At 32.8% G+C, this 14,894-nt stretch overlaps 1 protein-coding gene across 1 annotated transcript; it reads left to right on the top strand.

Moving 5' to 3' along the window:
• The first annotated feature begins 12,783 nt into the window (after positions 1–12,783).
• On the top strand, positions 12,784–14,097 carry LOC114183487 (putative SERF-like protein). The gene is made up of 4 exons (XM_028070519.1): positions 12,784–12,960; positions 13,061–13,120; positions 13,457–13,562; positions 13,682–14,097. Exons 2-4 carry the CDS (start codon positions 13,114–13,116, stop codon positions 13,764–13,766), a joined length of 198 nt encoding a protein of 65 aa, XP_027926320.1. The 5' UTR covers positions 12,784–12,960; positions 13,061–13,113; the 3' UTR covers positions 13,767–14,097.
• The last annotated feature ends 797 nt before the right edge of the window (positions 14,098–14,894 follow it).

The following is a 14,894-nucleotide window of genomic DNA, read 5'->3' as shown; positions in this document are numbered from 1 at the left end:
ATCTTCAAGTGAATCTTCATCAATCTTCATCAAACACCTATGACCTTCATGTATTTGGCTTTATCAATTCTTTGCTTTAAGCTTGCTTGTGCCAATAGTTTATGTCCTTCAAGCTGACCTATCAATGATTGATGGACAAAGTGTTCGCCAACCTTATAGGCAGCATAATTAAAGTTTATGTAGATGACATGGTCGTCAAGTCTTAAGTTGCATATGACCACCTTAAACATGAGGTTGAACCTTGAGAAGTGCTTTTTTTGAGTAGGTGGAGGAAAATTATTGGGATTCGTGATAACTCCATGAGGAATAAAGGTTAACCCGAACAAGTGTGAAGCCATATTCAACATGAGGAGCTCTAACAACCTAAAGAAATTGCTAAGTTTGAATGGGAAACTAATTGCTCTCCTAAGGTTCCTACCATGCTTAATGGTCGTTGAGCATGGATGGATCCTCAAACAAAAAGATAAGCAGAGTATGAAACATTGATTGTCGGATTATGCCTCGCACATGAGCTCGGATTAAAGAGGTTGTGGTGTTAAAGTGATTCCCAGCTCAAATAAAGGGAGAGTACCAAGCTTAGGAACATGATTTTTTTATGATCATCTTGTTAGTGTGGTGATTTTTGAGATTGAGCATCAATTTCTTAAGGCTATGTTGATATAATGGTGTTCATGGTTTTGGAGTATAATGATGTGAAGGATAATTTTAATTGTTATGAAATGCTTTTTGGTGGCTTTGGATAAATATTATTGTATGAACAATAGAAAGTTTGTGCTGAGAAATTGTTGGTGACGAAGATTTCTTATAGGAGGTAAGTTGATATATTTTGATTCATGTTCATGTGCAAAGAAGGTTGTGGTATTGAAGTAGTATAGTTTGGTGTTTTAAGATTGAATTGATGTTGTAAATATGATGATGGAATCGTTGGTAGTAAAATTATGTGTTCAAGATATAAGTGCAGGTTTGTTGGTGCATTGTGAGTATGAACAATGGAAAATTGAGTAAGTTTCATTGTATATCATGAAATGGTAAATGCAGAATGCTATGGGGCAATGTGGGTATAGGTTGTGAAATATCTTGGTAAGTTTTATTAATTGGCACAAAGTAAGAATGAGTAATATTGTTCCTGTAGTTTTAATAATTGATACAAGATTTATATATTTGAGCATGAGGATGTTGGTACCACAATTTTCGTGATGTCTATATGATTTCGGGTTAATAGAAATGATATGGCATGGTTGGTAGTTCATTTTTGTGCATGTTTTGGATGCTTGGCATGTTGAATAGGTACTTTATGAGTAAATTGTGATGTTTTTACACTATTTTTCGTATTCTAAAAGTGGTTTTGTGAACCAAAGTGGTCATTGGGTGTAAGACCCGTGAAATTAATTAATTAATTAGTAAATGTGAGTAAAAAGAGCCCGTGGAAAAGTACTAGCTCAAATTGTTGAGAGTATTTTGATTGTGTGAGAGGACTTGGGTTCGAGTCCTATGTATGTCAATTATGTGTTGTTATTTTATTATTAATTTTAATAATATGTATGAGTATGGGATTGATGATGTAAACTGCTTTTCGTTGAAGGGTATCACCAAATGTGAATTGGCATAGTGGTTGTGCTTTGGCCTTATGTGTGGGAGGTCACGGGTTCAAACCTTGGTGGGCAAAGAATAAGCTTTATTTTTGCTAGCTATTAGTTGTGGTATGAATGTGAAGGGGTGAAGAAAACCTAGAAGGGTAACCATTAGGTGTTGAAAAATCACTCAATAAGGGACTTGAATAGCCATTAAGTCCACACTAAAGCCAATCCCGTTTTATTTTTAAAACCCATCTCAAAGGCACTTATAAAAGCCAAAATTTAGGTAAAGGGAAGGGTTTTGGCATTTGTGGTGAACTGCTATAGTGAGAGGCACGAAATTGAGAGTGTGAGCAAAATTTTGGGTGTGCAAGGGCTGAAGCAAGAGGGAGGTTGGAATCAAGGTGTCCGTCTTCTCAATTTTGAGCACTAATTCCAGGTTAGGGGAGTTGTCCTTATGCGATTAAGTTGTTTCACATGTTTTATGGTTTTTGGGTCTGTGCTGTTCAAAATATTACTGGTTGGCACGAAATTCGTGTATGATGTTGGGAATTGGATGTGTAATTGATTGATGTTGTGCCAATAATTTTGTAAAGCATGATATTGTTGGTAATGAGGGTTTTTGGTAATGAATGGAGGTGGATAAGTAGGCTTTGTATTTTGTATGGATTGAATGAGTATAAAACATGCTTCTGGATTTGATGTGCCATTGCATTGTATTGATCATGTTTTAAAAGTGTTTTGGTATTGGTTTTGGTGAATTGAGAGCGTGTACAGAGGCAAAACCCTGTAAGTCTCGCCCAAGCGAGTCCATCTCGCCTAAGCGAGAATTGTAGAGCTACGTTTCTGGTTTAGAGGTCTTGTACCTTGTCTAGGCGAGCTGTTTTAGTGTTGAGCGAGTGATACTCTCGCTTAGGCGAAAGTGGCTCGCCTAAGTGAGATGGCGATGATATCAGGTATGTTGAGCGCAATTTTCCGCCCAGGCGAGGGGGTTTGAAGGTTTGAGCGAACTAGGGTTTCGCTCAGGTGAGGAGGTCTCGCCTAAGCGAGATATCGGGATCAATTGTGATGTTTGTGTTGAAACCTCGTCTAGGCGAGGTCTGTGTGTTGTTTTGGGCGAAGGTGTGACTCGCCCAGGCGAGAGGATCTCGCCTAAGCGAGATGATGTGTTGATGTTGTTGTTTTAAGCTCGCTCAGGCGAGGTGAGTTAGCCTAAGCGAGTTTATGAGAAATTCCATGTTTGTGTGTGCTTGTGTGTATGATTTGGCTACTTTATATTAGATATAGGATGTTTATGCATGTGGCGTGGTATTTGGGCTTGAAGGACTACGTCCAATAGGGGTCTGGGATGTGCTCGGTGGTTGGACATATGATGGGCATGGAATTGGTTGAGTTCTCGTCGGCTACTATTGGGCGAGGAGTCCTTAGTATGGTGATTGCATGTGTCGGGCGCACGATGGGCAAGGAACTGTTATGTTCCCGTCGGCTACTATTGGGCGAGGAGTCCATAGTATGGTGATTGCGTGCGTGTCAAGGTCCAAGTGTGAGACTTGGATGTTTTACTACAGACGAGGAGTCTGTAGGGCAGGACTATGAGCGGGATAGGCTCATAGGGTTGGACCACGAATGAGTTAGTTTTGTGGGAGCACAGTGAAGTCCCAAGATCTAGTTCATGCATATGACTCATGAAGGACTATGAGGTCATGGTGGGATGATTTGAAAAGTATGAGAATTTAGTTATGATTATTTTGGGTTGGGAAACATATTTATATTCATGTTTATATATATATATATATATATATATATATATATATATATATATATATATTGTGCATAGCTCACCCTTTCTCTGTGTGTGTGGCGATGATCGGATAACTTGTTATCCGGGAGCAGATGATGTGACAGGTGGGCCAAGAGATGCTTAGACTCGGAGCGAGGGCTAGCAAGGGATGTTTTATATATAAATATATTTTACGTATTATCATTTTAACTTTGAGAATATCATGTAAACTTGGCGGGAGCCATGGATTTTATTTCAGTTTTATGAAGTTATGGACTCCTGGTTTTATGGCTTATTATATATTGAAGTTTTAAATTTCCCGTGTTTTGGGAAATAGTTTATAATAAATGCGACAATTATTGTATTTCGAATTTTATTTATTTAATATCAGTAATATTCCTTAGGGATGTTACATTGGGCGACTGGGAGTCGTTGAGCGAGTGACTGGGTTGTTGTGTGTGATAAATTGCAAGGAAAAAATGGTCTTTGGGCTATGAGGGGTGTGTCGCTAGGCGACTAGTGAGGTCCTTGGATGAGTGCGTTTTTTCTAGTTTGCGCAGTTTTGGAAAAATTGAGTTTCTTAACCATTAGATTAATCACCTAAAATTTTGATAGTTGATCAGTAACATGTTCTTCAGTTTTGATCAGTGTGATCTTCGTTTGGAGGTTTGTAATTGGAGATATATGTCACACAAAATTGTTGTTTTTCTTATTACATTTTCTTTTGACGACTTAAACCGATTTGGTTTATTTTATTAATGCTTTATTTTGAATAATAAAGTTTTGTTCGGATACCCTTTTTGGCAAGTGGTTTTTGAAAAAAAAAATGTTGTGAAGTTTCCTATTTAATAGGTGGTGGTATCATAGTTTTATATTTTGGAAGTTTGGCGATTATAAATTACACGTGGCATTTCGAAAGAGGTGTAACATCACTTAGTTGGATGACCCCATTATAAGCTACTTAAGCTCGAACATAGTCCCATCGAACTCGACCGAAGCAAAAACTACGGGAAGGCAAGCGTCCTTCTAACACCCCCAACCTGGCTCACCACAGGTTCAATTTAGGTGAGTCGGTTCTTGGTGGGTTATGTAGGGTTAGACTAATGTCACATAAGCTACCTAATCCTTTTAGTTTTAATATGAAAAAAAGTGTGTATATATATATATGTGTGTGTGTGTGTGTGTGTGTGTGTGTGTGTGTGTGTGTGTGTGTGTGTGTGTGTGTGACATTAGTCTAACCCTACATAAGACATTTGACACCGCTTTTGACTCTTAAGATAATGAGTTTATGGGTCTTTCATCTTATATAGTGTTTACCTTTGTCATTTTTATCCAATGTGGGACTTTGATTCACACTTGGATTATTTTCAACAATCTCCCCTTAAGGGCAAGTCTCTTTCATATGGTATATTTTCCCTTAAGTATATGATGACCTACTCATACCCTTGTGGTTATGGTGTTGTTATTGTTATAATGGTCTAAACGGTCACATATACCATTTTGTTGTGGTTATGGTATTGTTGTTATATAGCAAATAAACAATAAGAAAGGAAGCCATATATATAAACGTTCTAGTTTCTTTTCAAATTGGAAGAAAATATTCTTTTATCCTTCTTTTTTCTCTATTACAAGTTTGAAAATATAGATTTGATAATATATTGATTTTTGACTTAAAAGTAAATGATCACAAAATAATCAAATTAGTAAATAAAGCGTGATTAGAACGTTGAAAACAAATCCATCTATGTCTCAAAGAACAACATAAAATAGAATCAATATAAGAACGTCAAATTATCACATAGTTCAATTCCTCCTCCTTATGTCTACGAAACATCTCAATATTTATTCACTATCAAATCATATTTATAGTTTTCTCATCAAATTTGATAATACTCTCTCAATCGAAAGTTTTGTAAACTATTTTTTTATTTAAAAAAGTGATCCATTTCATTGGTTTAATGACTATTTTTCATAGTAGGAATCTTTATTTAATAAAACTTTCATGCCATGTTAAAGAAGAAACAAATCCTTAAAATAAAGATAATATAACATCAAATAATCTCTTTTATATAACATCAAATAATATCTTTTAATCTAAATAATGTCTTAGATATGTGGTCGTCCTATACCAGAATTTGTGAAGAGAGAAAAAAAACAGCTTCATCAGATTTCAAATATCTTTGACTTTTTTAAATAATGATTATAATGATAACAATATTTTGGTGTTCTTACCTGTGTTCTCGAGAAAGCTTCCTTAGTCTTGCGTTTTTTTATGTTGAACATGATGATTCGTTTTTTATCTTCAAGCTTTTTGTTGTCTTTTAATTTTTTTGTTTAGATTCGTATTAGATATAAAACTTAAATATATTTAAAATATACCGTGTTTGTGTCTAATTTAATAAATTAATAATTTTCTGTTACTGGGTTTCCATCGTTGAAAATTAATCACGAGCTGAAAACAAAATAATTTATTTGCTGAATATTTTAAAAAGAACCCCTAAATTTTAACACTAAACACTTTCCATGTGTTTGAACGAGAGCTTCTAAAAACTCTAAAAAATGAAATATATAGTATTTGAATTACTTATAATTAATTTTTTTTTATTAAATAATTTGTTTGGATGAAGTAATTAAAATATTTTAGATTTAAATTTTTTTATTTGGATAAAGCAATTTAATTTCTATTTCAAGGCAAACTCAATTTTATTCTTGAGCCTGAGTTGAGTTAGCTCGAACTTTGAACCAGGATGACTCGTCTTGACTTTCGGTTCAGATCGATTCACAAAGATTCAATTTGGACTGACATAACTCGACTTTTGGTCTGGGCCAACTCGACTCGACCTTCGACCTAGACAAACCAACTCAATCTTTGGTCCGGGCAGACTCGGCTCCACCTTCGCCCCATGTTGATTCGACTCGCCCATCAACTCGGCTTGGCCAACTTGGGTCGACTCAATTCGGTCTTCGACTCAGGTTGTTTCGACCTTCGGTTTGAGCCGACTTGGCTCGACTTTGGCCCAAACAGACTCAATTTAACTCTTGTGTTGTCAAACCTGACTCGACTTCGACCCAGGTTGACTCGGCTCGACTTCGGCCCGAGCAATCTCGACTCGACCTTCAACCCAAGTTGACTATACTCGTCCATCGGCTTGGGCTGACCCTGCTCGACCTTCGGCATGGGCCAACTCGGCTTGACCTTTGGCAAGAGTCAGCTCGGCTCGACCTTTGGCACGAGTCAGCTCGACTCGATCTTCGGCATAGGTTGACTTTGTTCGACCTTCGACCCCACTCGAATCGATTTGACCTTCAACTCGGTTGTACCTTCGACCCAGGTCGACTTTGCTCGACCTTCGACCCCACTCGAATCGGTTTGACCTTCAACTCGGCTCCACTTGACTCAACTTCAGCCTGAACCAACTTAGCTCGACTTTGACTCAGACTGACTTGAGTCAACCTTCGGTCCAAACCACTTAGCTCAACCTTCAGCGGGGTGACTCGGTTGTACCTTCGACCCGGGTCGATTCGACTAGACCATCTATCCATGCCAACTTGGGTAGACCTTCGTTTCGGGCTGATTCGGCTCAACCTTCATCTCAAGTTGACTCGACTTGAGCTTTAACATGGGTTAACTCGAGTTAACATTTGTAAGTGGAGTGAAAAGGAGTGAAATTTTAATTTTCTTGTTAATTTCAAATTCTACTATTTTAGTTATTTGAAATACTTTCTTGAAATTCTTTAATTTTAATTTTTTTTGAATTTCTTCATTTAAACAAGTCATTTTACTTCAAAAAAATTTTAAATTCTTTAAATAAATAAATTACTCTATTAAATTGTCTCTTCAAACTTAAAAGTTTTAAAACTTAAAACTAAAGTTCACTCCAATCCAGAATGATGATATTGGTGAGTTCAAAGCCTCTTGTTTTTCAGTTTATTTTTAAATTAAATTATTAGAATAATAATTTTTTTTAAATTTAATTAATTTTCACGTCTTTATTAAATTATTTATTAGGTATTAAAAAAAATTTATACTTTTAATTGAGTCAATGCTATACTATTTATTATCTTGTATCATTATTTTACTTTGGTTAAATTATACTTTTGGTCCCCATTTTCATAGCAAAATTTGAATTTGGTCCCTCAATTCTTTCTTATCTCAATCTGGAGGGGATGAAATTGTTGCATCATTTTTACAAAAATTGGGACTAAATTGAGACTAAAATTAAAATATAGGGACCAAATTGAGAATGAGAAAATGACACCTGCCATAATAGTGACACGTGACACTGTCACTGTCACGTGACATGATGTCAGCTTGACACGTGACAAATTTTTAATTTTTTTAAAAATTTTAAAAAAATAAATAATAAATAAATAAATAATTCAAAAAAAAATTCATAAAATTCAAAAATCCAGAAGCTGACACATGATACCCCATTTAACACCGTTACTATAACAGTAACGAAAAAGACTTGATTACATCAAATTTCCCAAAATAAGGACCAAAATGAGATAAAAAAAAATTGAGGAACCAAATTCAAATTTTGCTAAAAAAGGGACTAAAAGTATAATTTAACCTTTTACTTTTTATTCATGTTAAAAAAGTTATAAAGTTTTGTAGTTGATATAGAGCAATCCTGAAGAAATAACACTCAATTATATTTTATGTTAATTATAACATTATTAGACATTAATTACAAAATATCATTTTTTTTTATCAAGTGAAAATACTCTAGTGAAATTACAGATAAAATAACAATCATTTCAGTCAACTAAAAAACATCTATTGTAAATATAAAAATTTTAAATAATAACTTGACAGAAAAAGATAATACAAAATTAATTAAAAATAAATTAAATTTATATATTTAAAACTTAATTAAGTCCTTTCTATTGTTACTATTTTCAATCATTCATAACACTTTAAAACTGTTATAAAATAATTGTTAATGTCATTAATTTAATTTTGATACAAAAATGGTTAGCATACTTAATTAAAAAAAGGAATTTAATAACACAAAAATATTCATTTATATTGTTTTTATTCTATACATTTTCTAAAATTATCACTAAATGTATTTAATATTATAATTTCTACTTTTATTTCTCAATTTCTCAATTCAACATTTTTCTTAATGTGTCATGCTTTTCTAAACGATCAATGAATGACGGAAAAGAAATAACAAAATCAAAACCGGTACATATTTCTGTTTGGTTTTAGTCTCGTTGCTTTGTAATACATTAATATATTATAAAATATTAAAACCAATATATCTTAGAAATATAATACATTCCCATTGTAGTGAATTAAATAATTAAATAATTATTGATAACTGACAATAATTGTGTATCCTAGTTTCTATTAAGATATGATTTATATATTAAAAAATTATTTAATAATGAAATTAGTTAATTACATAATATAATTTATGTATGTTAATTTTTTTAATATAAATAGTTGTTACCCAATATAAAATAAATGTTATGAAATAAAGCGAATAACATAGAGAATGACGACAGATAATAGAGAAGAGAAGAAAAGAGAGAATAGAGAATGAGAGAATATGGAGCAACTCATCTGTGTATTATTATTGATAGGAAGAGTCCTATTTATAGATACAATATGTAATCCATAAAGGAAACAAATCAACTTAGTTAATACAAATATTTATCATCAAGAGTAATGAATCATATGAGTAAATGTATCAAATCAATGGACAATCATTAATTCATAACACTCCCCCTTGAGTGTCCATTGATAAAGAATGTGCCTTGTTAAAACCAACCTTACTAGCAAAAACCCTTTGTGATAAAAAAAACCTAGTGAAGGAAAAAGAGTACAACATTCTGTATTCTTTAATACAATATTGTTCATCACATATTCTATTTCTCCCCCTCATGTAAATTTACATCATTAAGGTGACAGAGTCTGAATTTGTGAGTCATTTGCTCAAAAGTTTTTCTTGGCAAAAACTTTACAAATAGACTTGTCATATTTTTAGAAGAACGAATTTTTGGATATCTATATCATCCTTTCAATTGAACAATACACTATTGTCTTCATATATGGTTGTTGATTCCATCTTTCTCGGGGATAGTCACAAGTTTCTTGCACATGTTGAATTATAAACCTTAACCAAACATATTCACAACTTTTCTCGTAATTTTGTATGATTAGACGATGTTGCTAATATGGTTTGTTTCGTATACCTTCATGAAATCATTGTGCTACCACATGTGTACAAACATCTTGTTTGTGATCAACCATTGTGACATTGTAAGAATATGTAAAATAACATGCATATCCATAACCCATTGGTCTGAATCTGAATCATTTGGATGGAATAAGCTCATATTCGTAGTACCCTTAAAGTAACGAAGTATATGTTTTACTCCAAACCATTTTCTTCTTGTAGTTGAAGAACTATATCTTGCTTAACAAATTTATAGCAAATGCAATATTAGATCGAGTATAATTTGCAAGATACATTAGTGTTTCTATGACACTAAGATATGGTGCTTCTAGACCAAGAAGATCTTCATCATTCTCTTGAGGTCTAAGAAGAGTCTTTATCAACATCTAACGACCTCACAACTATTAGAGTGCATAATGGACATGACTTGTCCATTTAGAACATTTTAAGCACCTTAATTATATAAGCTTCTTGACGTATAAAAACACCTTTATTTGAATACTCAATTTCTAATTTCAAATAAGACTTTGCCCTTCAAAGATCATTCATCTCAAATTATTTCTTTGAGTAATCAATTGCCTTTGTGAGCTCATTAGGAATTCCAACGATGTTTATGTCATCTACATAAACAATAATTATGGCAAATTCATTATTTGGATCTTTTCATATAAATACAAGAACAAATAGGATCATTTTTATATCCTTCTTTTAATAAGTACTCAATAAGACGGTTATGTCACACACGTCTTGATTTCTTTAATCAATAAAAGAGCATGTTCAATTTTATTGAATAACCCTCTTTAGAGTTTGTCTTGTTGGACAAATAAAATCCTTCAGGGATTTTCAAATAAATATGATTCTCAAAAGAACCGTACGAATAGGTTGTAACATCATCCATTAGATGTAAATGCAAACCTTGTTGTGCAACTAGGATAATCGAATATTGTAATGTTGTTGCATCCAATACTAGTGAACATGTTTTTTCACTAATCAATACAAGGTTTTGTGAACAACCTTGAGCAACCAATTATGCTTTGTATCTAACAATTTCATCATTTTTAATTTGATTTTTGCGCAAAAATCCATATGTACCCAACGAGTTTCATAACTTTAGGTGTGCGAACTATATGTTCAAAAACCTTTCGTTTAGAAAACAAATATAATTATGCTTCTTTGCATATTTTCATTTTTGGCCAATCTTTTCTTTGCCGACAATCTTCAATGATCATTGCTTATTGATCCTCATTGTCATTCATAGCATTCATCGCTATGTTATAAGTAAAAGTTTTGTCAATGTTAACTTCATTTTGGTTCCATATTATATGATTCATGACATAATTTATTGAGATCTCATCATTTTCAACCATTTCAGGTACCTGAGGTTCTTCTGGAACCAAATCATTAATTATGTCAAATGAATCTTTTGGGATTTCAACCTTTTCGATTAGGTTATTTTGCATATTAGCCCCTTTTCTCATTCAAGAGTTTTTATCTTTGGAACCAATAGGTCTACCACGCTTCAAACGTGTTCACATGAGTTTTTCAACCCTTTTTTTTTCCGCATCATAATAATTGATCATGTCAAACAAGACAATCATTTTGATTTGTAAACTTATGGTTTACCATGACATGCATTTAAATTGTACTAATAAACTTGTAGTACAAACTATAAGAGAATGTTGATAATTTCTCCAATACACTTTCTTTTTCAACTCAATCATAGAGATATAAAGATATTTCATATCTTTTTCATTGTTTGTCTCAATATAATATCCATTTAGACAAATATCATTGAAACTTAATAAGTTTTTATTCAACTTCTTGGTAGAAGTATAATAGCTCTTATAGAGTCTTCAAATATATTTGTAGTACTATAAATAATACAAACATTGATGTCTCGCATTATCAAACAAGAGAAAAATGTATTACTCTTGAGAATTATATAAGTTGTTGCACTATCAATAAGACACATTTGATACTAGTGCAAACATTCGTTTTTTATATAAACGTAAATTTCAATATGAGATTTTTTTTGTAACACTCTCATAATCAATGAGGTGATCAATGCTTCCATTTTCTTTAGCAAAGAAAATAACAATATCAAGATGAGTAGCATCCATATGGCCATAATCAGAATCACCATCTTCATAAGCAAATTGTGTTTCTATGTTCTTCTCATTATTTGTAAGATGCTCTGGTGTACAATAAGTACAACTCAAATAGTCTTTACCATCGTAATGATAATATATACCTTCATCTTTTTGTCAATATTTTCACATTTTTCTTTTCCTTTTTTCACATTATCGTGCCACTTCTGGTGACAAAATGTGTCTTTGAAATTTTCTTTATAACCATGTCCAAAATCAAGATCATGATCGATCATGAAAATATAAATAAAATGTTGGTGCATTCACTTCTGGGAATGGAACAGAACCAATTTGGACAGGTTTCATGATTTTTATCAAAAGCTCATTGCTTTGTTCAGCCATACAAAGACATGAAATAAATTCATAATATTGATTGCTGCATTCACTTCTGGGAATGGAGCAAATTAGGCGGATCTCATGATTTTTCATCAAAAGCTTTATTGCTTTGTCCAACCAGCCATACATAGGTATGAAATAAATTCATAATATTTGTGAATCCTTTTTCACAATATTTTTGTCGCATGAGCAAATTAGTTGCTTAGATGCTTTATTTCTTTATTTAATGGTATCCCAATATCCATTGTATCTTAAATGTATTTCAACATTTAAAATCCAATATAAGGAATTCTTCCTTGTAGTATCAAGGGTCACAAATCTAAATTTTACAACGTTTCGCGTGTTTAGAACTAGCACATAAAATAATAATAATAATAATAATAATCATCAAAAAATAATAATAATAATAATAATAATCACCATCATAATAAAAATAATAAGAGAGAGATAAAAATTGATAAATTCAAACAATTCTTATCATAAGAGAGGAAAAATATAAGGTAAAACTGTAAATTGAGAAATGATTAGAAAAAGCCTGGATTGAGAACGCATAGCACTATCATTAAAGAGAAAAAGCTTCCACTAGTCTTCAATTCCTTGAAGCATCGTGCTGATAACGTGTTGTATTATTATTGATAAGAAAAGTCCTATTTATAAATACAATATGTAATCCATAAAAAAAAAAACAAATCAACTTAGTTAATACAAATATTTATCATAAAAAGTAATGAATCATACAAATAAATATATCAAATCAATGACAATCATTAATTCATAACGATAAACAATTTCAATTTTTGGGCTCTGAATGTTCCAGCTGGAACAAATATTTTAGTACACCTATATTCTCTCGCATCGCACTCTGTTCTTTCATTCTTCCTTCTCTTTTTAAGATTTTCGGACTCTGCATCTATCCGCTTTCTTTCGATCAGGTAAATTTCTTTTTTTTTTTTTGCTTTTTCGCCTTTCTCTCCGTTGTTTTCCTCTCTAATTCGCTAATTGTATTTATTGTTTCCCAATTTCGATATTTAGGGTTTCCTCTCGTCTCCGAGCTCGTTTCGTTCTCGAAGAATTGATCTGCGATAATGACTCATATCCTTTGCTATGTTCAAAATTTACTGCTATTTTTTTTTTCGAATTCTCGTTGATTTAACGATGGGGTTGACTTTCAGCTAGGAAATCCGAGGGAAAAATGAAGCTCATTTCACGCTCCCATACCATTTTTGTTATTGATCTTATATGTTTTTCTGGGATTAATAGTTTCGTTGATTTGGATCCGTGGGGAGGAACAGTTTTTCGTAATTTTATGTGTTTATTTAAGTTTTAATTTTTTTTTCTTTGCCACTATTCAAATGGGTATCTGTGGTTTGGTTTTTGAAGCCTGGTTTGTGAATTTTTTTATTGTTTGCACTTAACTTTGAAGCGCACGCGGTAACCAGAGGGACCGTGATCGTGAAAGGGCTCAGTCAAGAACCGGTGCTAAAGGCAAGCAGACGAAAGCTGATGGGTTGACCCCTGAACAGCGCAGGGAAAGGTTGGGATGATGTTCATCACAACACTCTGCAATTTTAATATTTCGGTTTTTCTTGATTTTTTAAATAAATTGTGCTTAACCTTTATCTTTGCGTGAAATTTTTATTTCTTCATGGACAGAGATGCGAAGGCGCTGCAGGAGAAGGCGGCAAAGAAAGCAGCACAGGAAGCAGGAGGCAATAATGCAGGTGGAAGCAAAAAATAGGCAATAATTTAATGACTGGTTTGAGGTTTGATGTGTTGGTTGTAGACATGGAATGTATTGAAATTTTATGTCGAATTATTTGTTGTGGAGTATGATGTGTTTAGTAATGTAATTTGAGATGATGAACAAATAATTATTGCTTCTTTCAAAAGGTGTTTAACGCTGGGGGCTGAATCACAATACCTGGTGTCTTTGTTTGGAATAATAGTATTTTGGTAATAACATTGTATTCGCTCCTGAGTCTTCTTGCATGAGTCGCTATTGCTCCTTTTGTGATGACTCGTTGTATGCCAAACGCAGTTCTTTGAATCAGCAATATTTAATTTGTAAATGTGAAGCTCTTTGTAAGAAAATTGTTTTGTATGTGGTTCTGAAGATAAGAATTATTTCACTGCATGTTCTGATAACAGTTTCTTGTTTATTTATTAGTGTTTGGATAAATGCTTTTACTATTGATTCTAATGTATTGGAGATCATAAATTTTTGTGGGTCTCGTTCTTCTCAATTAATGGGTCTCTCGTAGTTTTGAATAAATTTTAACCAATACTTAAGTGTCTATTAGAAAGAGAATTTTGCAAACACACCTTTTTCTGTAGCCATTTGGGAGAAAATTTGAAAGCTTCTTTAATTAAAGATCAGAATTGAAGATTATAAATAAGGATTTTTTGGTAGCTAAGGTGTAAAAATGACGCATCAACAAAACCCAAGAGTTTCGTAGTAGGGGAATCCTGGAGCGGTATTTGGCTTTGAAATGAATACTCCCAGGGGTCTGTTATAATCCTTAAGCCTATCAACAGATTTTGGTGATGTTTTATTGTTTTGTTCACATATTTATTATGGTTTGATCAAGTGAGATCTCTGTATTTTTGGTGATGTTCTCCTTCAAAATGAGAGTGTAATCTCCATAATCTGCATAATAGAAGGTTATTCGATTCTTATTAAAGAACATCAATAGCTCATATGGAAGTGCAGTGAGATTTGTTTGATAAATAATTGAGGTGGTGCTAATGGTGTTTTCTAAGGTAGGAACAACACTTTTTTATGTTGAAAATACGCTAAAAATCGATAACTTTCCTTCAGTGTGATAACTCGAGTTTGTAGCAGAAAATGGACGTGTTCTCTTGCTTG

This window comes from Vigna unguiculata, chromosome 5, assembly GCF_004118075.2.
Source record: "Vigna unguiculata cultivar IT97K-499-35 chromosome 5, ASM411807v1, whole genome shotgun sequence".
NCBI lineage: Eukaryota > Viridiplantae > Streptophyta > Magnoliopsida > Fabales > Fabaceae > Vigna > Vigna unguiculata.
This window is presented reverse-complemented; position numbering and strand designations above follow the sequence as displayed.

Excerpts from the sequence above, each read along its gene's own strand:
- LOC114183487 (XM_028070519.1), top strand. Across the intron at positions 13,563-13,681 it reads CCTGAACAGCGCAGGGAAAG|AGATGCGAAGGCGCTGCAGG; the intron begins GTTGGGATGATG and ends CTTCATGGACAG.